Source organism: Cavia porcellus, unplaced genomic scaffold, assembly GCF_034190915.1.
Source record: "Cavia porcellus strain 051 isolate PalLab524CR breed Dunkin Hartley unplaced genomic scaffold, mCavPor4.1 scaffold_12, whole genome shotgun sequence".
NCBI lineage: Eukaryota > Metazoa > Chordata > Mammalia > Rodentia > Caviidae > Cavia > Cavia porcellus.
The window spans coordinates 26579085-26604311 of record NW_026947495.1 but is presented as its reverse complement, the minus strand read 5'-3'; the positions used below and the strand labels follow the sequence as shown (position 1 = coordinate 26604311).

Below are 25227 nucleotides of genomic sequence, written 5' to 3'. Positions count from 1 at the left end.
TTTCAAAAAAATTGTTCTAAAAACTAAATATATTAATAATACTGTTATGGTTTATGATTAGCTGTCTCCCCAAAGCCTAATGCAGTCATGAGAGGGATGGGTTTCAGAAAAAGCTGAATCTAGTGTTTGTGGTTGATTTGTATTTCAGTCCTGGGATTATAGATGTGAGTGCTATACCCGCCCTCCTCTGTGAATTCTATTTGTATGGTCTTAAGCTTCCTCTCAGCATGGCAGCTGGCTCCACAAAAGAACATTTCAAGATGTCAAAGAAAAAGCTGAATATTTTTTTAAAATTTTATTTAAAGAAAGACTAAACCAAACAGAAAATGGGTAAAAATAATACATACTTTCAAAGAAAAAATAAACAGTAAGAAATTACTAATTGATGATTACATATTGTCCTCTTACAAATAGTTGTTCAAGATACCAAAGTGCAACATACAAAGTGGGGATTCAAACAGCGAGACTGCAAATGGTTCTGTTTAACTATCCAACAAAAACTTAGTAATATGGTTATCAATCATATACACTTAAACATTCATGCAGTTATCCATATCTTCATTTTAAAAAACTGAATATTTCTTAAGGTATACCTTTGGCAATTGCATTGTATTGGTCAAACCAGGTATAGTCAAAGGGAGTGAAAAGACTCCTTGATGAGAGGGTGTCATGATCACTGTTAATGGCTTGTATCTAGATGTCCCCCCAAAGCTTCATGTGATCATGGGTGGGGCTTTTCAAAGGTGGCTGGATCTAGGAAATGCGATGCTGGAATTAAGTGTGTTATGCTGGGATTGAGGGTGTACAACTACTAAATTAGTCTACTGACTGATTTAGCATACTTCTTGGTGTGGATAATGGAAAGGCCTACACTAGGTGGCATCACCCAAAGAACAGGTAGCCAAAGTGGATACAAAGGGACAGAAAGAAGGCAGGAAAGCTGCTGCTTCTGCTGCTACTTCATGGCTTTGCTGCCTTCTGTCTGCCATACCATGAACTATTTCTGCTCTGTGATGCACCTCTGCTATGCCACCCTGCCACAGAAGCAGCTGACTATGGACTAAAACCGTTATGAACTGTGAGCCAAATAAACTTTTCCTCCTTTAATCCTGGGTGTCAAGTATTTTGTTATTCTAAATGTTTTTAATTTAGCATAACATATTTATACTTGACTTAAATGTGGTTATTTCTCAGGATATGGAAAATAGTTCCTTTAAGTCTAAACCCTATTCAGAACTATGAATGAAAATAGATAAATGATTTAGGTTAGAGAAAATAATTAACAGTGAAATAAGAAGTGACAACTTTTCCTTAAAACAAAGGTAGATGTTAAAACCATTTGTATAGCATATCAAAATATACAGTGAATATTTAAAAATTGTTACAGTAAAAACACATTACAATTGCCATTATTCCCTTTCAAAATATTCTACCTCACTTTAAATATATTTGTTTCATTGTTCATGCTACTTTCTGAAGTAGAGGTCCCCTTTTATGCTTTGTGAGGCATGATCAGAAATATAATGAATATTGGGGAAAAAAAAAAACCTCTTTAACAAATGGTGCTGGAAAAACTAGCTTTCTACATGCCGAAGACTAAAACCAGCCCATGTCTATTACTATGCAGTAAACTAAAGTCAAAATGGATCAACAATCTAAATATTAAAATAAAAATACTAAATGTACTGCAAGAGAAAGTAGGTAAAAATCTTGAAGACATAGGGATAGGCAGAGAGTTCATAAACAAAAACCAAAGTGCACTGGAAGTACTACAAAGAATCAACAACTGGGATCTCAACTTATTAAAAAGTTTTTGTATATCAAAAGAAATCATCAATAAAATGAAAAGAAAACCCACAGAATGGGAAAAGACTTTAGCCAACTGTCCCTCAGACATAGAATATATAAAGAATTTTTTAAAAATCAGGCCACCCTAAATTCAAAGATCAAATCCAAAAATGGGCATCTGAGATGAATACACACTTCTCAGAAGAAGAAATACAAATAGCAAATAAATATATGAAAAAATATGGATTGCAGATTTAGCTCAGTGGCATAAGCACTGCCTGGCAAGTGCAAGGTTGTGAGTTTGATCCCCAGTACCAAAAAAAAAAAAAAAAAAAGAAAAAGAAAAAGAGAAAGTGTTCAACATCATTGACCATTTGAGAAATGCAAATTAAAAGAACACTGAGATTCCATATCATCCCAGAAAAAATGGCTATCAAGAAATCAACCAATAACAAATGTTGGCAAGGCTGTGAGAAAAAGAAAACGTTTCTCCACTGTTGGTGGGAGTGTAGACTGATATAGCCATTGCGGAAATCAGTATAGAGACTCCTCAAAAACTAGAATTAGAGATTCCATTCAACCCATCTATTCCCCTCCTGGGCATTTTCCCAGGAGAATTAAAAACATCCTACCACAACAATATATGTTCTGGGGCTGGGGATTTAGCTCAGCGGCATAAGCGGCTGCCTTGCAAGCAGGCAGTCGTGAGTTCGATCCCCGGTACCGATAAAAAGGAAAAAGACAAAAAAAAAAAAAAAAAAAAAAATATATATATATATATATATATATATATGTTCCACCCTTGTATATTAATTGTATATATTGGCACAATTTGTAATAGCTGAATCTTGGAAACAACCCAAATACCCATCAACTGAGGAATGGATATATTACTGGTTTCTTTTTAGTTCATTTTTAAAAAGTTTGCGCTTATAGGTTTGATCAATTATGCATGCCTCTATCTTGTAATCTGAACAACTACTTTGAAGATAACAATATGCAATATATTAAACATTGTTAATTTCTTATTATCTTGTTTTTGAAATTCTGTATCATTGGCTTTTATTTTTGTTCTCTTTAAAATAAAAATAGTGAATTCTGTAGCTAAATCCTATGCAACAGAAGGGAGGGTTATAAAAACATACAAATGTGTCTCTGTCCACTCTGTCATAGGACCTGGCACTGTGTGACATCTGGTTCTTTCCCAAAGTCAAAATGACCATAAAAGGTAAATATCTGGAATAGATTCAGGACATCTAGGCAGCATGACAACACAACTAAAGACATTCAAAAAGAAGATTTCCAGAACTGCTTCAGAAAGTAGAACAAATGAATGAGATAAATGTGTTTGAGATGAGAAGGGAGAGTATTTTGAAGGAGACTCAGGCAATGTGTCTTTTATTGAAATACATTTTTTAAAAATTTCAATATTCACAAGATATATCTTTTTTAAATTTTATTTTAGAGAGAATAAAATCAAACAAAATAAAAGAGAATAAAGCCAATCAAAATAAGACAATGTAATTGACACAGGATTTCAAAACAAGACAACAGAAATCAACAGTGGTTACCATAATGCCTGTTGCTGTCTTCAAAATAACTGCCCATATCTTTAGACATAGTAAAGTCAAATGAAACAGAAACAGAATAGAACCAATAAAAACAAAACAATGAATGCAATACAGGACTTCAAAACAAGATAATAGTAAATCCCAAATGGCTACCATAATATATCTTATATTTGAAATAGCTGCCCATGCCATCACATACAATAAAATCAAACAAAATAAAACCCAACCAAACAAAACAATGAGAATGATACAGTATTTCAAAACAAGATAATAGAGAATTAACTATGGCCATCACCTTCAAAATGAGATTCCCTATATATGCTACATTGCATATTGTTATCCTCTGAATAGATGATCAAGTCTACCAGCTTTAGGCCTGCAAAGTCAGTGAAACACTGAACACTATAAGTTGTATTTTGCCTCATTTGCCTGTGTTTCTCTGGATCAGCTAGTCACTTCATGGGAGGCAGGGGACATTGGCTCTTGTCTCTCTGTCCACATGTCAGAAAGGGGCTGGCGTCTGGCTCTCTCCCAGGCAGTGTGCACATGGCACAGACCTACAGGAGATCCTAGCTTCTTGTTTGACTTCTTGTTCTCCTACCCTGCAGTCTGCGAATAGTGCACATGGTGCCGACTTACAGGAGCACATCCACCATATATTTTAATCATACCTCCTATTCTGTGAATAGTGCCAATAATGAGTTTATAGTGAACAACTGAAGGGTAGTATGTCAAAGGGAGCAAAGCAGAAAACAATAAAAGGGAACCTGAATAATGGCTGAGAAGAGACAAGGAGAATCTTATAATTACTATTACTGAGATCTTTCCTACCTCCTCCCTCGTGTGCAATTCATTAAATAGTATGATATACTATACATTTGCTTTGCATTTTATATTTCATGTGGGGGGAAATGTTTAAAGGCCTTTACGGATTTTTCTGGATATGGCCACAGTTATATATAAAATCACAAATATTAGCAATAATCTAGCCAAATGAATTATTATTTATCTTGAACTCTTCAGTTCCCATGATTATAGAAATTCTGGTTCTTGAGGTAAGTTAGAATTGTATAACATTAAAAAGGAAAAAGGAGAAAGATTGTGATATATTTTTTAATTTTTGAGGGAGCAGAAAGCAATAAGACAGAACACTAAGATTTAAAACCCGTACAATAAAGAATGGTTATGTATATTAGAGTGATTAAACAGGCAAATGGAAAAGAAAAATAATTGTGTCTAGCACAGGAGGATTACAGTAACAAGTTTGGGTCTAAAAGAATATTTTAAGGGGAAGTAGTAGCCATCCAGCAATGTCAGACATCCTGATATCACTGGCTTACATCTATTTGAGAAAGCTCCTCCCATCACTTTGTTTTCATTTTATGAGACTATAACTTTTTTATTATTCATTTTATTGTTCGTCATTTATTGAGTTGTTTCTACCCAGTGTGTTTACAACTCACATAAAATACTGAAGACAATCAAATATATAGAAACAAGGTTGGAAATGTAACTTGCCCAGTGAAAATGTCATTAGTATCTAGGAGCAGCTGCATACTGTAAAACAATTGGAGTCACATGAGATAGAAGGCAGATGAAAAATAAGGGAAATGCGTATCTAGGGCCCTTGACGGAAAACTTTCTTTAACAGAAGGTAGATTTAAATAGGCCATAAGAGAAAAAAGATAAGTTGTCCAAGTAAAAAACTAGACAATCCATCAAGAACAGAATGCAAATAGAAAAAAGATGAAGTTCTCATGGGAACAGGATATAAAATTGATGACAATGGGTCTTCCTAGAGGATGAAAAGCAATATAACAATGTGTGCTATGCATTATTTGCATAAACTCCAAAGAACTTGGCACCATCTAAATTTTCTACATGAGAAAAAACCAGGAAGTAAGGAAAATAAGATCTCACGCAGCCACAATAAGGGTTGGAATAGTCAACTTTACTAAAGGAAATCCTCAGGCCCTTGTTTACAAATAATTCCAATAAGCTTGACTGTTTTTACAAACTCAAGCACTTAAGAGATTCAGATTCAACATTTACATGTTATCTTAACAGTTCACATTTGTAGAGCATCAACTATGTACCCAGCCATTCTAAATTCTATCTAGATGGATGAATCTGACAGTACAACCACCTAAGAGATAAGGGTTAGAGTTAGCCCCCTTATATAAATGAGGAAATTAAAATAGATTTTTTAAATATCCCAAATTATATAGGTAGCTAATGATAGACAATTGAGATAGGAACCTTATTAGGGTATAAAGGCTGATTATGTTCCTATAGCCTTAATAACTAGACCAATTCTTAAGTGTATGAAAATTTCCTAAAGATTAAAACAGATTAATGGGCTTCTTTCCTAAAAGATTAAAACAGATTAATGGGCTTCACTGTAAGGGCTTCTGCCTCAGTAGGTCTGGCATGTATTAAAGACTTCATATTTCTAACAAGTTCAAATATATTATAAATATATCTAACAAATCTATTATGGCTGCCACAACACACCAGTGTCTGAGTAGCTTAAACAATGGAATCTATTTTTTCACAGTTTTGGAAGAAGTTCAGTATCAAGATGTTAATGGGGTTGGTTCATTCCAAGGCTTCTTTCATTGTCTTAAAGATTGCTGTTTTCTTTTTTCTGTCTGTGTCATGATTTGCTCCTGTTATAAGGACATCACTAATTCCAGTTTCTAATTTTAACTGAGTTTGATCACTGGTACAAAAGAAAAAGACTCCATATTCTAAGGAATTAGGAGTTAGGCAAATATGAGTGGAGAGATACAGCAGTTGCAATAGACAGTTCAGCCCATAACACTAGGTATAATGCTGGTATCACAATCTGAGAACCAATAAACTAAGCAATAATATGTGTCATGGAATGTTCTCAGTGCTCTTACATATATTATTTCAATTATTATACATGAAATACTGTTTAATTCTCACATGAGAAAATTATTGTGCTCATTTTCTTAAAATAATTGATGATCAGAAATGGTTAAAGATTTTCCTCAAATCACACAGTTAATACAGTACACCCTGTAGCTGGACAGTCAGCTTCCATTCTCCCTCTTCCTCCTCCCTAACATATCTTTCAATTCACCCATAAGTTTCAATGGAGGTAACACTTCTTCCTCATTTCCCTAACCATGGAGCAGAACTGATTAAACTACTGATTCTCTTATCAATAGCAGTTTCAGGCATAGGTATGTGATTCAATTCTGGTCAATTAGCTGTGAAGGAAATCTTCCCATAGAAATTTTGAAGAAATGTTTCTCCTTCTATCATACCATGACTGAATGTGAGACCTGAGTCAGCTCCAGTTCACCTTGCTACCAACCTGAGAATGAAGTCTACAGAGCTGAGAGAAGGAAACATCTGCTCAGGACACTGTTGAATAGTTGTCATACACCCCCCCCCCCCAAACCTGGACTCTCCTATTCTCCATACTTTCTGCTGTGCAAGCGATATGCTCCTTTACTGTTTAAAACAACCTGGGTCACAGCTTCTCTCCCTCATAGCCAAAGGCAGCCCATCTGATTCAGCTGGTAAACAGAAGCGCTATGATTTGAGTTCTATGTAGGCACAAGAGAATAGCTAAATTCAGCATGCAGCAAGGTTGGAGCCAGAATTCTCAATACAAGAACACACCAAAAAAACCCCAGCAATTTACATCAGGAAAAATGCTATATCATTCTACTTATATGAGATGCAAACAAAATAGAATGGTACTTGCAAGAACTGGGGAAGAGGGCCAGGGATTTAGCTCAGTGGCATAAGCAGCTGCCTGACAAGCAGGAGGTCCTGAGCCAAAATCCACTACAAAAAAAAACAGAAGTGGGGAAAATAGGAAGTTGTTCTGTGATGTCTTACTGTTTTGTGTTGCTATAACAAAACACCAAGTCTGGATACTTTTTTTAAAAAAGAGGTTTAATTGGCTCACAATTCTGGTTGTTGGAAAGTCCAAACAGCGTTGTGTATGGTATATGGCTACATCATGGCAAAGGAAAAAGGAGACAGGCTGTGGCAGAACTCATGTGCAGGAAGAAGGAAGCAAGCACAGGGAGGGACAGCCTCCCTCATTTGTAATGATCTCTTCCCACCCACCTCCTTTGCAGGAATTAACTTTGTCTTGTAAGAAGTAATTTCTTCCAAGAGTGCTGCTCTCTTGATCTAATTAACCTTTCACCAAACCCCACTGCATGAAGTCTCCTTTACCTCAATGCTGCCATACAGGGGACCAAGATTTCAACACACAAACCTTTAGGGACAAAGCATATCCAAACTATAGGACATGGCTATAAAGTTTTATGCTTGCAAGATGAAAAAGTTCCAGAGCTCTGTTACTCAACAGTGTAAATGCCACTAAATGCTGTATAGGTAACAGCACTGTGCATTTAAAAAGGTTGAGTATACATTTTATACTTTTAACCATAATTTGTTAGTAAGGCATGGTATTTTAACAAGTATTTTAGAGTCATGTATTTTAACAAAGAGACCTACATACTTCATAAACCTTGAAGACACTACCTACAGAATGTTGGGCTCTTTGTTCCTCTCATCTTAAAAGACTGTAGACAGGCTGTTTCCTGACCTAGAATGGCTTTTTCCCCCAGATGTATGCATGGCCACAGCTTTCACTGCCTTCAGATTTTCAAATGTCTCTTTTTTCAATGAGGTCTACCATGACCACTGTTACAGATTAAAAACTGATGGTCAATTTAACGCCAGCTGGATTACATCAGTATGGTGCTAAGCATACATGTTCCACCTGAGGAAAGTTGCCAGGATAGAAACGTGGAGAAGGAGAAGGGAGGTGTTGAGGCATTGTAGGTTCTCCTACACGTTGCTGTTTGAGACATTGGTTCTCCTGGAGAAGCTCTGATCCTTACATTGAGCATTGCTTCCTGGCCCCAGAGGGGAAGATGTGTGCTGCTTAATCTCTAGGATGAACTCATCACGCTGACTTCCTGGCATGTACTCAACTGTGCTCATTGTCAGAGGAACTCAGGGCCTCCATATCACTCATGACTGTGGTTCTTTTTAGGACAATCCTGGTCTGTTTTGAACGTGACTTCTCGGCTCCAGCATAGAACCCTCAACCTACCAACACAGCTTTCATTCTGCTGGCATAGACTTTCTAGCTTCCACCAATGACCTTTGGGCCTTTTTAGCATGGATCTGTAAAAGAGATTGTCGTGAGTTCTTCTTGTGGGCTCTAGACCTCCTATGGACTTGTGAGAAGCATTGTCATGAGCTCTGGGTCTTTATCTAGACTCATACAGGACATTGCTGTGGGACTCAGGTCCTAGGTTGAATATTCTGTGTCTTTGGCATTGTGGATAGATTTCCTGCACTTTGTGTTAACTCTGGGTGACCATCATAATATTATAAATTCCATGTCCTGATTTGAATTGTTCTCCACACAAACCCTAATGACAACGACCATACCTAACATTGCAGCTCACTCCCACCACTTGCCATTCCCCTACTTTCCTCTACTTTTTCTTTTTCATTATTACTTCCTAACATTTTTCATAATTTACTCATTTATTATTTATTATCTGCCTCTACCCTCTAAACCATGTGCTAGTTATATCTCTTGCTGCTGAGACAAAACAGCTGACAAAGTTAAGGATGGAAAGATTTATTTATCTCACAGTTCACAGACGTTTCAGTCCATAGTTGGTTGGCTCCAAGGTTGGGTAGCATAGCAGGGGAGCATCACAGAGAAACAGTTCATGGTAGGCAGAAGACAGGAGAGCAAGCAAGCAACTATCAATAAGCCTTGTTCTGCTCCTTAGATCTTATTACACCCTTAATCCTTGTGCCCTTAATCCTAGCAATGTGCCAAGAATCAATCCCAGTGTCCCATACTCTAGATCCAGCCACCTTTGAAAAGTCCCACCTATGACCACATGAGGCTTTGCAGGGACATTTAAGCACAAGCCATAACATTCTGTTCCTGGCCACCCCAAAGACTTGTGCACATACAAAAGGCAGTTAGACTGTCTCTAAGAACTGCCAAAGTTTTGACTGTTACAGTATTGTGGATAGTCCAAGTCCAATGTCTCCTCTGAGATTTAAGGCAAACTCTTACCTACAAACTTCTGTATAAGTGAAAAGACAGTTAAACACTTCCAACATATAATGATACAAGGTTAAGTATTACCATTCGAAAAGGTACAAATAGAGGGATAGAAAACAACAGGACCAAAGCAAATCCAAAACCTAGCAGGGCAAACATCAAGGCCTATAGTTTCATGTGCAGCATCTGAGGCAAGATATGAACTTCAAAGGGCTTGGGTGGCTCTGCTCATATAGCACATCTGGTGATTATAGCTCGTATGGCTTTTCTCTTGGGACAGATCTGTTCCTTCCTTGCAGTGTTCTCCCAACTCATGGGGTCTCCAATGCACCTTCAGCTTCACACTCACAGCATCACATACATAAAACCCACTAAAACAAGGATTTTTGTCTACTTTGCTCGCTGACATATTGCAAATATCTAAACTAATGCTTAGCATACAGCATTCAGTAAATCCTCCCTGAGCACTAGGATATAACTCAGTGGTACAGCATTTGCCTACCATGAATGAGACCCTGGGTTTAATTCCTAGTACCATAAATATTCATTGAAAAATAAATGAACATTAGTATTTATCATAAGTATAAATTATCTGCTAAAAACTTTGTATGCATTGACACAAAAATAAAACCTGAAAAATGACGTCTATGCTGAGGTGGCACACCTAGTTTTGCTTCCACCACTAACCTTGAAAGACTATAATCAAGAAGATGGGAGAACAAGAACAGTCAAAATATGGACTGCTAGAAAGCAGGCAGCCTAGTGGTAGACAAAAGATGAGTCCTACAGTTTCAGGAGAAACAACTTCAAAAGCCTCAAAACAAGCTGCACAAACTATCTCTGGAAATATGAGGCAAAGGGAAAGTTATAATAAGGAGTTTGGGGAAGCCTATGTTAGAAGACTAAAGGAATCCCTCCCTACTCCACTCCTGTGGCTAGAATCTTCTCCTACTTTGATATGACAGGTTCTCTGGAGAGAGTAAACAGCTCAATCTCTTGATTTTAGGAACTAGTACTATGCAAAACTAGTGTGGAATGCTGAGATTCTCAAAATACTAGCAATCAAGCTAGTTTACTCTTTAGGCAGAAAATAAAAATGGGTTTTTTAAAAATACACAATCTGATCAGCCAAACAAGATCTGAAGATACCAAAAGCTGATCTTGCCCGTTATGTGGCCCAACCAGATCATCATACTGCACAATTCAAAGCTGATAAACCCCATGCAAGTGCCCAGATTTTGGAGGTCTCAAAATAAGCAAGGCCAAGGTCAAGGCTTGATTGAATTGACAAGTCAAGCCACTTTTAGATTCAGATGGTTTATTACACAGACAGTGAAAAAAACAAACAAAAGGTGCCAGCTCCCTATGATCCTTTCTCACACATCAAGAAGCTAAGATTAAAACAAAATGGATCTGAGCCATGTGTGGTAGTGCTCACCTGTAATCCTAGAACTTGGAAGGCAGGAGGATCAGAAAGTTTGAGACCAGTATCAGCTACACAGTGAGTTCAAGGCCAGCCTGGATTACATAGTGAGACTGTCTCAAAAACAAAACAGAACAAAAATGGAACAAGTGTCTACAACATGAATTGTGGGGTAACCTGTTAAGGACTCACTTCTAGACTCTTGCTAAGCACCTTTATGCTTTAAAATTCCCTAGGGAAGAGAAATAAGAAATCTTATACCTAACTAGAACCCTGGAAGTGATGGGAAACTTCTGCCAGCCTCCTAAGGACACTGGGAAATAAGTGGGAAGTGACTGCCTATCCTCTTATGTTCCGTAAGAATCATGAAATGGTCTGTTAATACTCAAATTAGATACTGATTAGTGCAGTACTTAAAGATCTGAGAGTCAATACTCTAACATATTCCTATTTTTACTAGAATAGCTCCAAATAGATGAGACAGATCAAGGTTGTTGACAGGAGACAAATTCAGCCAAACCCACAGCCCCAGTTGTTGCTGTATTATCATCTTTACTAGAACAGATTCACACGACCTCAAGCACACAGTATGTGACCATTGATCTGCCACATGTTTCTTTTCTATTACTATCAGGGAAAAGGACTAAAACAAGACTATATTCACAGTGTTACTGCAAGCTATGACCTAAATAACAACACTCTATCAGTACAACGAAGCCAGAATAAGGAATAAGTTCGTGGACACGCTTCATGGACAAATGAAAAGATCAGATCTCTACCCTAGGAAAGGGACAATGGTTGGGATTTGTATTCAAATTTCTGACAATCAGTTCATACATTAGCTCCATACCCAATTGAGAGAATAAAAACCTTGAAAATACCAAAATGAAGCAACTTCAGACACCTTTTGTGTTGGAATTCTATATTATGAAATATAATTTTAGTGGACTATATTATTGATCACAAACATTCAGTGTCATTTCCTAAGGAACGAGTGGTATCTCCTACTCAGGGAATCAGGAATGGCCATGTGACTTGTGGCCAGTGAAATAGAAGTAGAATGGGAAATGTGTTGCTTTCAGTCAGCTACTTTAAGAGTTAGGTTGTCTGCCTACTCTGAGGTTATTTGAACATGTATTGAGGAGATGGAGAACCTGACAGACTGAGCTCTGAGCACTATTAAGAAAAAAAACAAAACTTTTTAAAAAAAAAATTTTTTTACCCTACCTGCAAATAATAGCTACAATACAGCAGGGACAATTATCTGTCCTTTCAGTACCGTATCCCAACATTTGAAGGAAGGCACTTCCAAAGATCTTTCATTTGTGCTGGGGTCTACCTGAGCCCCTTAAGTAGCAGTCACAATGCCATTCGGTGCCAGGCCAATACACAACAAAGATGGTTGACACTAACAGGCCGCAAAGAAATCTAGCAAAGGACATAGTAACCGAGTCTTGAAATTACTTTCAATTTTAATAAAACTTTTTTTTCATCCACCGGCCAACCAACATGATACACTCACTACCCCTAACAATGCAACACATCAAGGCAATCAGTACAACCTGTTGTTGCCATGTGTCCACCCCACTTATCATGTAGGAGCCAGCAACCATCATACCTCCGCAAGCCAACTGCCTATAACCCAGCGGTGTGTGTCCCAATACGCGGAGCAATGGTTCAAGAGGCTTCTTCTAACCCCAAGCAGCTCCCCTCTGCTGAGAAAAGTAAACACCAGACCCAGACGTACAAGAGGAAAAGCCCAGGCCTGGGCGTGAGTGGGTGTTCTGGAGACCAGTCTGCGATTGAAACCTGTAGGAGTTATAAGGACAGAAGTCACGCATAGGACAAAGCCTAAACCAGAAGCCGGCCACTAAAGCAAAATCAACAAGCACCCGAGGACTTCACCCCTTAGAGGCCACACAGAATTCCTGGCGATTCCCTCGAACTCCCAGACAACACCGCGGAGGTGGGACGTGAAGAGGCGTGGGCGACGGCCCGCCTCCGCTCGCTTTGCTCTCCGGGATCTCGAGAGAGCTGCGGATCTCGCGATCTTTCCTGAGCCGACCCTCTAGCGGAGTCCGCGCCAGTACTGAGATCGGAGGAGGGTCGAAGGGCGGAGACTGTGCGGGAGCGAGAAGCCCCTTGACCGGCTCTACGGAAGCCTCCGAGGGAGGGTGGTGTCAACTCTCAGGTTTAGTTTCCCGATGCCCAGCGCCAGCGCCAGCCGCAGGAGTCAGGAGAAGCCGCGGGAGATCATGGATGCGGCGGAAGTGGGTTTCCTTCATCCCCGTGCCTGGGAGGGCAGCTTCTGGGCCAGACCGCGCTTTGAGGGAGGGAGTAGGATGAGAAGGGCCCTTCCCACGCGGTTTCTCTGCAAGCCGCGGGCCTCGGAACCGTGCACCTAGAACTTCCACGGGGCTTGCACGCTTGTGGCTCGAGCAGCGTGGCAGACTAGCATCTGCCCGCTCTCCTCGCCGGCTCGCCTGGTTGCGAGAACTATGCCCTGGGTAGGGTGGACGTGAGGCATCTACTACCCCGAAAGTAGAAGCGGCGGGGTCAGACTTAAAGCTTTGGTTAGACACGTCCTTCACGTATTGCACATCCAACCCCAACCCCCCTTTCCCGGGAAATTTTTGATAACTACTAGTAATTGACCTCTTCTCTGCCCTTGTGTTCCTAATGTTTGGTCAAATAATCATAGTACTTCGCAAAGCCATCTGCCAGTATGTTTAATGACCATTTTGTGTGTGACAGCTTTAAAGAACATGACATATTTATTCTCATTCTGCTCAGTGATCCAGTGAAGTAAATAGCAAAATTTATGCAGAATGCATTTGAGATGAACATCCAATGATTTTTAAGTACTTTAGAGAAGCCAAAGTTTGAACTATTCGACAAGTTGTGTGCTACAGCAATATTAAGTCTTAGGTCCTGGCTTTTGTACTGAAAGATTTTCTAAATTTATGATAAGCTATATAATCAATAAGCCATCTCAGGATATTAAGTAGAATAAGGATTGCTGAAATATGAATACTAATTAGAAGGGATGGCACCCTTTTAGTCTCCACGCATTTTCATCGTTACGTTGCCTTCAGCCTTCATTGTGTAATCATTAGACCTAAAAGTGTATTTTCTAATACTTGAAAAAAGTTGTTCAGTAAGCACCTTAACAGTTACAGCTTACTTTGGTGTAGATACAAAATCCTGTGTTGTCCAGGTTCAAAAGAAGACTCAAACAGGCATCTGTAGAATGACAAAAACTAATACAGATCTTAAATTAACTAAAAAAAAATCTAACTAAATTATTTTGTGTATTCTTGATTATATAAATTAGCAGTGCACTCTTGCAATATTATTTGATAACTTGAAGGTTCAAAGAGATCATTTTAGAGGTAAGATTAAAATAAAAGTCCACATACCTGTTTAGTAAGTATAATTTGTAAATAGCCTGGACCTGAAGTCCCCCATTTCCTGTTCCTAACTTTATAACAAGAAATTTGATGTTATTATGTTATCATTGTGGAGCCCTTGTAATCTGTTTTTTCTCAAGCTAGTTTTTAGAAACAAAAAGTTGATGAATTTTTTGATTTTTTTTTTTTTTTAACAAAAGGAATGTTGTAGTTGATTTCTTTCCAACAACTAAGATTTCTTAAAAGTGGACATCTGGTGCTCAGAAAGCTTACCCGAAGCGTTGGTTCTCTTTGAACAGCTCTTCCTGAAGTAGGAAGTTAATAAAACTGTAGTACTTCATCCTACAAAGAGTGAAGTAGTACTCCCTTCACTCCCTGCTCAGAAGTAGTTTGAACACCTTTTTTGAAGAAGGTAGTTAAGATATGTTGTACATGTGTGCAATTTTATCTGAGAGTGCTATTTTGCATGATGTACCCACCCAGGATTGAATTTCCAAAATAAACAAGAAACAAGGTGCTTTTCTTTTTTCTGTAAATATATATGTAAACAGATGACAGATTACCATTGAATAATAAATAGCCATATTTTAAAATTGCTGAGTGAATTAATGAAATGATCCTGAAAAATTTATTTTAGTATCTGGTTGTTTGTGTTTATGTTTAAATAACAAGTCATAATGCAAGAAACTTTTTTTGTAGGACTATGCTAAAGAAAGATATGGAATATCTTCAATGATACAATCACAAGAAAAACCAGGTTAGTAGCTATGTGACTATAGAAGCATTTTTTTCTGATGCCAGAAATGCTCTTCATGAAATTCTCAGTAGTCCTGCCATAAATAAAGGTATAATGCTTAAGGGATAACTCTGAAAAGCTTAAATGATATTCATAACTAGGTTTAGGTATTGATCTAAAAAAGAAAAAAATAGGTTATTGAATGGTATATTTTAATGAGAGAGGGAATAGCTGGGTTACATGGAACCTTTCATTTCAGTTTTTTGAGTAATCTCCATACTGATTTCTATATTGGTTGCACCAGCTTATGCTCAAACAGTGAAGAATGGTTTCTTTTTCCACACAGCTCTGCCAGCATTTATTATTGGTTGATTTGATGATTGCTATTCATTCTAATTTTTTTTAAGTTCCTTATATATTCCAGATACTTGTCCTTTATCTGAGAAATGGCTGGTGAAAACCTTTTCCCATTCTGTGGGTTGTCTGTTCACTTTGTTAGTAGTTTCTTTTGCTGTGCAAAAAGCTTTTCAATTTGATATGATCCTAGTTGTTGCTTCTTTGTAATATGTCCTATGTGATTAGGTTTTTGTTCTTAAAGTCTTTGCCTATAGTATGTCTTCAAGAGTTTTACCTATTCTATCTTCCAACAGATTGTCTGTGTTTTTATATTTAGGTCTTTGATCCATTTCAATTTCAGTTTAATGCATGGTCATAGAATGGGTCTAGGTTCAATCTGCAGCATGTGGAAAGTCAGTTTTCCCAGCACTGTTTACTAAAGAGGCTGTCTTTCTTCCAGTGAAGGTATTTGGCCCCTTTGTCAAAAATAAGATAGCTGAATGTGCTTGGAGTTTGTTTCTGTATCTTCTGTTCTTCCATTGATCCTTGAATCTGTTTTTTAGGGTTTTGGTGGGGTTTTTTTGTTTTTTTTTTTGTTTGTTTGTTTTTTTTTTTTTGCCAATATCATGCTGTTTTTATCATGGTAGCTGTAACTCCAAATTTGGAAATGTGATGCCCCCTGCCTTGTCTTTGTTGCCCATAATTGTCTTTGCTATTCTAGATCTATTTAGTTTCCAAACAAATTATAGAATTGTTTTTACTAATTCTGTGAAATATGCTGTTTAAATTTTGATTGGAATTGCATTAAATGTGTGTAACAGTATTAGGAAGTATGGCCATTTTCACTTTATTGGTTCTTCCTACCCAAGAGCAAGGGATAGCTTTCCATTTTCTGGTATCTTATTCAATTTCCTTTTGCAAAGTACAGTAGTTTTCAATGTAAAGTTCTTTTACTGCCTTTGTAGATTGATTCCTAAGTATTTAATTTTCCTTGATGTTATTGTGAAAAATGTTGTTTCACTAATTCCTTTTTGACTCAGTAGTTATTCATGGACAGGAATGCTATAGATTTTTAAGTGTTGACTTAAAGAAGTGTTTCGGTGGAATTTTTTGGTCCTCTGTGGAGAATATCATGTCGTCAGCAAATAATAATGATTTAACTTGTTCTTTTCCTATTTTCTTTTATTTTTCTCTTGTCTAGTTGCTCTGGCTACCGCTTTCAGAACTGTTCTGACCAGGAGTGGTGATAGTAGGCATCTTTGTCTTGATTTGATTTGATTGATTTTTTTTTGGTACCAGAAATTCAACTCTGAACCTTATGCTTGCCAGGCAGGTGCTTGTACAACTGAGCTATATCCCTGGCCCTTTTCCTGATTTTAGAGTGAAAGCTTTCAGTTTTTGACCATTTAGAATGATATTGGCTGTTGGCTTGTTATAGATACCTTCTATCAGATTAAAATAAAGACCTTTTATTCCAATTTTCTTTAGAGTTTTTATTGTTGATTGGTGTTGGACTTTGTCAGATATTTTTTTCTGCATCTCCTAAGATGATCCTGTGGTTTTTGTCTTTGGTTCTGTTGATGGACTGTATTACATTTATTGATTTCTGTATGTTCTGAATGTTGAACCATTCCTGCATCCCTAGTATGAATCCTACTTGGTCATGATGTATGATCTTTTTGCTGATTTGCTACATTCTGTTTTTGGTTATTATTTATTAAATTCCTGCTCTGCTTGACTCTTTCCCAACATTTTCTTGTTTAATCCATACAAAGTCCTTAAAAAAAGCTTTCACCAATCAAAGTTGTAAAATAAGAAACTTGCCTTACACTACCAAGAATCTGCCAGGCCTGGGTTTAGAACTCAGGCCATCCGACACAGAGTCATTGACCTTCTGTCCTCTCCAGCTCCTTTGGCAGTGCTATCATTTGAGTTTTAGCACCACTGCCAAAATCCTAATACTTTGCTCAAAATAGTTTCCTTTCTCATCTGCTTACGTATTTCCAAACTCCTTTACTATAAGGCTAATATTACCAGGTTTTGGGGTGCTAGAATCTCCTTCTAGAGGTGATTTCTAAATTCTTTCTGTCCTGAGCAAAGAATTGGTCTAGATAAGCACAAATGATAATAAAGTTTTTATGTTTATTAATGGTGGCAAAAAGCTGACTCCGCAGACACCACTTTGGGTTAAATAAAAGTAGGAAAAAGTGCACTTTATGGGATAGTGCACTTTATGGGCAACAGTGAGGGAACACAATAGCAAGAACTGAGTGATGGCTGTCATTTTTTTCATATTTCCTATGCTAGCAAAAGGTCTGGGACCATCCTATCCAAAACTTACTTAAACATCTCAAGAGAAGTCCACGAGCAGGGTTTGGGGAGCTGTTCTACATGTGACTTGGGACTCTGTAATTAAGAGGTTACACCTTCTTCCCTAGCTGTTTGTCACACCCTCCTGGAATTAACTAGTCACATCTACTTTCCCAGCTAGTTTTAGCCTGCCTTAGCCTTCTGCTTCACTAGTAACTTTAAAAATGATTGTAATCGTCATTCTTTTACCCTACTCCTTCAGGTTAATGGTATTTCATTTAGGTTTCAATTTTGGTTGCTTAGTCAGTAAGCCAGATATTTTTCAGTCTTAGGATTTTTGAATCTTCATTTTCAAATGTTCTAATGCTTTGTCTCAGTTTTCTCTTTCACTGTTTTACCCAAATTTAAACAGTAAATTTGGAATTTGGCTTGAATCATAAAGTCTAATGGCAATGTTTTGTGGAAATCCTTTTGTGATGCCTAGTGGCTTTGAAATTCCTGTTTCATTTTCTTTGGTTTTGGTCATGAAAATTGTGATAAAATTGTTTACTGAATGTGATAGAGAAGAAAGTACTATAAGTTTTCAGACTGTCAGGGGAAAAAAACCTATAAATTCTGATTTTAAAAATTGCTACTGTTTATTGCAGATCGAGTTTTGGCTTTGGTTAAAGACTTGACAATACAAAAAGCTGATGAAGTTGTTTGGGTACGTGCAAGAGTTCATACAAGCAGAGCTAAAGGTAAAATTGATTTAATGACTTTAGACCTTTTGTATGATAAGAATACTGAGTTTTTTATCTTATAGGTTGTTTACAGACCAAAATAAATCTATAAAAATGAAACAGGAGCATGTAACTTTTCTTAAATCTTAAATAAATTATTCTGTGGCTAATCAGGTGAGGTTCCTGTAAGATAGCCTTAAAAATAATTTGACCCCGAAGTCTTTGATGAAATCTAAGACTTAAAATTTTTTTAGCATTTTTTATTGTTTAATTATTTAGTGAAAAATGTGTTGACAAGCTTCTTGTTTGCTAATGCTTTTGTATTTGTAATTGTTCAGGTGGGAAGAGAAATGTAAAAGAAGTAAGGTTGGGTTTGGGCTGTCCAGCACAGCAGACAGTGGCCACATGCAGCTATTTAAATTTAAAGCCAGAAATTCAGCTTTTTTGAGCAAATACTGTTATCATTTTATGTAAAGGACTTGAGCCTCTGTGAAGTTGGTATCCACTAGGTTCCTACAATTAAACCTTTCTAGATACTTAGGGACATTCTATATAGAGGTTCATTATACTTAGCTTTTTTTGTTGAAACTTTTATGTAATAAACTTTTAAATGCTGTTATTTCTCACTTTGGATTATGTATTTACAAATTCATTTATTGGTAAAATGTATTCGTAACCTCAAAGTCAATACTTGCTACTCTTTCCTGAACATTCTCCAGTATGCTAGATATGCACATGTGCAGAGCAGTAAAAATTTGAGTTGTCCAATACACAGATTCCCAGCTAAAGTCAAACATGGTCATGTTCTGCCTTTGTGTCTCAGCCCTTATACTGTAGGCAAGTGTCTTTTCAAAATGTCCTAAGCACAAAAAAGCTGTGCTGCACCTTCCAGAGAAAATTCCTGTGTGTATAGCCAACACTATATAAAAAGTGCCTTTAAATAGAAGCATAAAAGAAGGTTATGTATAGATCAGTTGACAAAAATAGTATGCCTATGGGCACAAAGGAACCTACTCCTGTATTTTCCCTTCGAGCAAGTATTCAGTGTTTGCTAATACATTACTGTGGCAGCTTTATAGAATATCACTGCTATAAATGACAAGAGTCAACTTTTTGCAATCATAATGATTTATAGAAATGAATTTCTTGTTATACACCATTTTGGAATTTTCAGGATAAGCAGTTTACTAAAGATGCAAGTAAAATTTTCCAAATAAAGTTCTACTTTTCCTTTTAGTCTTACAATTTTCAGAATTTTATATCTATAACATTTTTATGCTTTTTTAAGTTATAGTACAGGTTGATCACCCCTGATTTGAAAATTTAAAATATGAACTACTCCAAAATGTAAAACTTTTTTGTACATCAACCTGAAACTACAAGCAGAAATCTCTATACCGTAAAACTTTTTTTCCCACAAAATTATTTAAAATGTTGTATAAAATCACTGTCACGTTATGTGTAAAATGTATATGAAACATAAGTGCATTTCTTTTCTTTTTTATTTATTTTTATTTATTTGTTTTTGTCATTTTGAGTTAGGTTCTCCCTATGCAATTCAGGTTGGTCTTGAACCCACTTTGTAGCCCAGGTTGGCTTTGAACTCACAGAAATTCTCCTGTTTCAGCCTCCCAAGTACTGGTATTACAGGTGTGCACCACCATCCCTGGCACATTTCATTTTTCAACCTGCGTCCCATCCCAAGTTGTATAATTATTTATATACAGATATTGAAAACTTTGGGGGAAAAATAAAAATTTAAGACACTCTAGTACCAAATATTTCAGATAAGGGACACTTAACCAGTACTAAGTTACCCACACAATACGTTAAGTACTTTCACATGAAATTTTCAGTGAATATAGAAATAGTAATATTACCTTTGTTCTCTCTACTCCTTGTCCCAATTCTTGTGTTCATTCTTGTTAATTTGTCCATTACCTTTCCAAATCTTTGTTTCTAATTCAACACAGTTTTGTTTTATTTTTGATGTGTGCGTTTTTACTTTGTACTTTTTTTTTACTTTGTACTTTATATTATTTCAAAACTTTTAAAAAAATACTTAGTTAATAATGTTTGTGGAGAAATCCTTTCATGATACTAATTATAGATCTACATAGGCATATTTCTCCAAAGTAGACATCTAGAAGTAAAATTGCTAGGCTGAAGTATAGGTGCATGTTTCTTTAAAATTTCTAGTACCAGTTTATCTTCCAAAAAACTATACTCAACTGTGTTCCCACCAGTGTGTCACAGTACTATGTTTTTCCAGGGTATCTTTGCCAGTAGTGATTATCAGTGTTTCTTATACCTGGAAATTCAGATTATCTTTTTAAAACAAGTAACTAAACATTCTGCTTTGAATTTATTGAAACCTAATTGTTATTATTCCTTTCTTCCTAAAGCTTACATGGGAAAAATTATACGAATAAATATGACTTATTGGAATCATTCAGGTGATGACTGAAACTCCAGAAGTTAGAAAGCTAGACTTGAATCAACCCATACTGGCAGTTTTATGTAGAGCAAAGCTCTGAGAAATGATGAATAAAGAAATAGAAGTGTAAAATTATAGTGTGAGAAGAATGACAGAGACTTACTAAATTAAAAAAGCCTATAGCAAAAGTCTATGTTTTTTTAAAATTAAAAGCAGTACTTTAAACATTTTAAAAATTAAAACCAGATTTCTTAGAGTAGATTCATCTCTGAAGTGTTCTAGATAGAAGCAGGGAGAGATTTTTAATCTTACTGGTATGCTTAAAATTAGTTTCTTTCAAGCGTAAAAACCTATGAACTTCAGTGTCCATATTGAACTGCAACTGGGATGCCTGTAATTTCTTTCAGATTTTACACATGGTACTATATGAAAGTCATTGCAAAATATTTGAAAAACAAAATATTTTCTTTTTATACTATTCCTCCTGAAAATTTACATATACCTCCAAAATAATTAGGTTTTTTGGAAGTCAGATGGTTTTAAAATTTTTAGTACCAAAGGTGTGAACTTTTAATTTGTATTTACATGACACCAAGTCAGAGGAAAGAATAAATTAGAAGTACTTTAAAATACTTAAGTCTTGTTTTATTCCCTAATTGATGTTTATAAATGATGTAGGAAAATATTAATGTTGAATATTAGGAAGTCTGTTGCCTACATAGTAAATTCATCAGCTTATCAAGCTAAAAGACACAGGGAAGAGACAAAAGCATACAGTTGCCTCATATCTTGGGTAACCTAGTTCTCCCATGAAGAGTCACTTCACAACTGAGTCATCACCATAATAGAGATGATAGTAAACTACTTGTTTCTGTAAAAGATAATTTTGAACTTTCCATTTTTCTAAAACACTACTCCTATGTGAATTTAAGAAATAAACTACCTTTTCTAAAAACCAAAATGCAACATAAAATTTTAAGTGTTGGGGGCTGGAGGTTTAGCTCAGTGGCATAAGTGCCTGCCTTGCAAGCAGGCAGTCATGAGTTCGATCCCTGGTACCGATAAAAAGGAAAAAGACCAAAAAAAAAAAAAAAAAAATTTAAGTATTGGGAACTTAACAGTTAAATTCTAAAAATGGTAAATTTATTCACTTGCTTGGAGCATTGATTTCTTTTTTCCCTTTCCCTATCTTCTGTGTTACAAGGTTGCAAGAAGAAAAATGAGTAATGTTAGACTATTGACTTAATCTGTCCACTGAAGTTCCTATACTTAATGCAGTAGAACTTTTTACTAAACAAAGAAATATTTCTGAAAATAAAAAAATATTAAATGGATGTAAAACTTCCCCTAAAATAGAAAGATTAAAATAAAGGGTCTCACAGCCTCCTCTATCTTACCAAAATTTTACTCTGCAAATAACCACTGCTGTTTCTTAATTCTTCCAGAAAAGAAATACGCATTTGCAAACATGATCACATCCTTTGTTTTTAAATTTGTTCATAAAGTGTGCACACTACTCTTAGTGTGTGTAAAACAGTGGCTTGAAAAACATTGAACTAAGCAAATCATCTAGTGAAACTTGTCACTTACCTCAACCAAAGAAAGAACGTTTGTGTTTACTATCATAATGTATGGCAAGAACTTAATTTTAAAAAAGTACTTGATAGGTAGTTTAAGTTGACAGTTTTTAAAATTTTATTTTAAAGAGAATAAAACCAAGCAAAATAAAACAGAACAAAGCCAATCAAAACAAACCAGTGTGACACAGGAGTTCAAAGCAATAGGAAATCAACAATGGTTATCATGAAGCCTCTTGTTACCTTCTAGCAGATACCTTCAGACATAGTAAAAATCAAAACAGAACAGAATAGAGCCGATAAAAACGAAACAATGAATGCAATAAAGGACTTTAAAACAAGATAAGAGTAAATCCAAAATGGCTACCATAATATATCTTGACTTTGAAATAGCTGCTCATGCTATCAGATATAATAAACTCAAACAAAAGAGTAAAACCCAATCCAACAAGACTGAAAATGATACAAGACTTCAAAATAAGATGATAGGGAATTAACAGTGTTTACTACCTTCAGAAGGAGATATCGCCATAGATGCTACATTGCATATTGTCCTCTGAATAGGTGATCAGACTACCGGCTTTAGGTCTGCAAAGTCAGTGAAACACTAGATACTACAAGCATTAAATAATATTTTACCTCAATAGCTATCAGCAGCCTGTGTTTTTCCAGATTAGCTGGTGGCTTACCAGGAAGAGTTGGAGAGAGGAGGTTGGCTCTTGTTTCTCAGCCTGTGTGCTGGGAAGGGACTGGCGTCTGGCTCTCCCTTCAGTGGTCCATGTGTGGCACTGATTCACAGGGAGGGTTTGTTGCTTGTTGACTTCTTGTTCTCTTCCCCAACAGTCTGCAAATGGCTAGTGTCTGTCTATCCTTGCAGCAGCCTGCACATGGTGCCACTTCGCAGGGAGGGCTTGCTTCTTGGTGACTTATTCTCTTCCCCCACGGTCCTGACAGTTTTGTTTAACTGAAATCTAGTGCTGATTTTTTGAGTCTTGAAAATCCTTTTACGTGGACCATTAAAGCTCTTATATTTCAAAGTGCTATAGTACCAAAAGCTTGGAGACTATAATATTGGAGTCATACATACTTCTTCTCTATTTTAGGTAATGTATCCATACTTAATTCCCTTGACATACATCCTAAGAAATGTATTTATTGAGACAAGAGACTTTTAATGCCCATTGCCAGATTGTTCTCTAGAAACATTGTTCAAGTTTACTTTGTAATCAATAAGTTATGATGGAGAATTTATTTTTTAAAGTCCTTGCTATTTGACGTAAATAATGTCATCATTGTTTGCTTCAACTTACATTACTTTTATTATCAATAGTATTTTATTCCTTATATTGCTATGGTTTTCTTTCAAATTATCTGTCCTAATCTATTGCCCATTTATTCATGGGAATCTCAATGTTCTTTTCTCATAAATCTTTAGATCTTTGTTATTGAACATAAGTTCTTATGTAAATTATGTCATTCAGCAAATCTAAGTGTTTTTTCTTTCATTTTTTTATATACAGATGTTCTGTGATTTTTCAAATTTAGCAAGTTCTTTCCACTGTAGTTTAACACTAAGTTCCAGTTTTTTAGAGTTCTGGAGAGGGAGTGAGGTAGAGCTTCACAATCAATCCTAGGACATCTCTTACTCAAATAAAATTGAGATTATGCTTCATATAGGGGTTTATCATTGTTTCATGTTATAAGCTCTTTTAAGTATCTAGCAAATATTTATCTTTGTGTTGTCAGCACCCAGCATAGTATTTGTGTACATGGAAACCAAACTACAAAATAGGAATGGTAATCATTCCTCAAATAAGTACCCAGTAGTAGTGGGACCATTAATTATAGCAAATATTAGTAAACAGTTAACATTAAAGGGGCTGTCCCTCAACTTTAAACATACTATATAATCCTCATGACTGTAAAAGAAACCTTAAGAAAATCCTGTGAGAAGTATACTATTTTTTCTTCATTTTACAGATGCAGAGTTGATACAGAAACGAGTTTAATAATTTCCCACAAGCTTCTTCATAGAAAGTGATAGCATACCCCCCAGTCTTTTGATTTCAAAGTCTTTACTGTCTACTAAAACATTAAACTGAGTGTTACCTACTGCTAACCCATAGACATTTTCCCTTGCAAACTGTTGGTGGTCTCAGTGTCTTTGTATAGCACTGGAGTTGAATACTGAATTTCATTACAGGATAGCTTTGTAATACAGTTTTAGGTCTAGGTTGGCTCCATCTGAGGCCACTAAAATACTCTGATAAAATCCTGGCTTAGCCTAGCACTGCTGTACGTACATTTCTTGCATTTCTGTCTAGCATTTGTATTCTAAAGGGGTTAGTGTCTGTCTGTGATTTCAGGCGTTGTTCTTAAGATAATGTAATTTTGATCCACCTGTAAATTCTCTGTATTCAGTTTTTACAATCCAGTGTTTTAAATCCTTCTGAATTTGTTTATACAACTTTTTTTAAAAAAAGATTTTATTTTGTGGGCCAAGGATTTCGCTCAGTGGCCTAAGTGCCTGCCTGGTAAGTGCATGGTTGTGAGTTTGATCCCTGGTACCAAAAAAAAAAAAAAGATTTTATTTTGGTGCTAGATCCTACACCAGAGAAAAAAGGAAAATTATTCTTTTTTAATAATAAAAACCTGTCAGTCATAGATGACTCCCGAGTCAGTGTTGACACTTTAAATGCAACCTATCTTTTTTTAAATTCATGATCACTAACCGACTTGTCTTTTAAAACACCATATGTTGAAAACAAGTTGGCTTGCATTTGTGCTTGTTTTTTGCAAGGCTAATTCTTAATGTAAAAGACA

General features: G+C 36.3%; 1 protein-coding gene and 1 long non-coding RNA gene across 3 annotated transcripts in view; one reads left to right on the top strand and one right to left on the bottom strand.

Annotated features, from left to right (window-relative positions):
* Positions 1–5289: 5289 nt before the first annotated feature.
* On the bottom strand, positions 5290–12776 carry LOC134478272 (uncharacterized). Its single transcript, XR_010050777.1, has 2 exons — positions 10892–12776; positions 5290–8546 (listed from the first exon to the last, which is right to left on the bottom strand). It is a non-coding gene; the product is annotated as an uncharacterized LOC134478272 (long non-coding RNA).
* Positions 12777–12926: 150 nt separating this feature from the next.
* The window catches only part of Dars1 (aspartyl-tRNA synthetase 1), a 63185-nt gene continuing 50884 nt past the window's right edge, over positions 12927–25227 (top strand). For both annotated transcript variants that reach the window (XM_003478719.5, XM_005007707.4), the window contains exons 1-3: positions 12927–13146; positions 14986–15043; positions 18316–18408. In XM_003478719.5, coding sequence (XP_003478767.2) covers positions 13081–13146; positions 14986–15043; positions 18316–18408 — 217 coding nt within the window. In that variant the 5' untranslated portion in view covers positions 12927–13080. The remainder of the gene's footprint in view (positions 13147–14985; positions 15044–18315; positions 18409–25227) is intronic.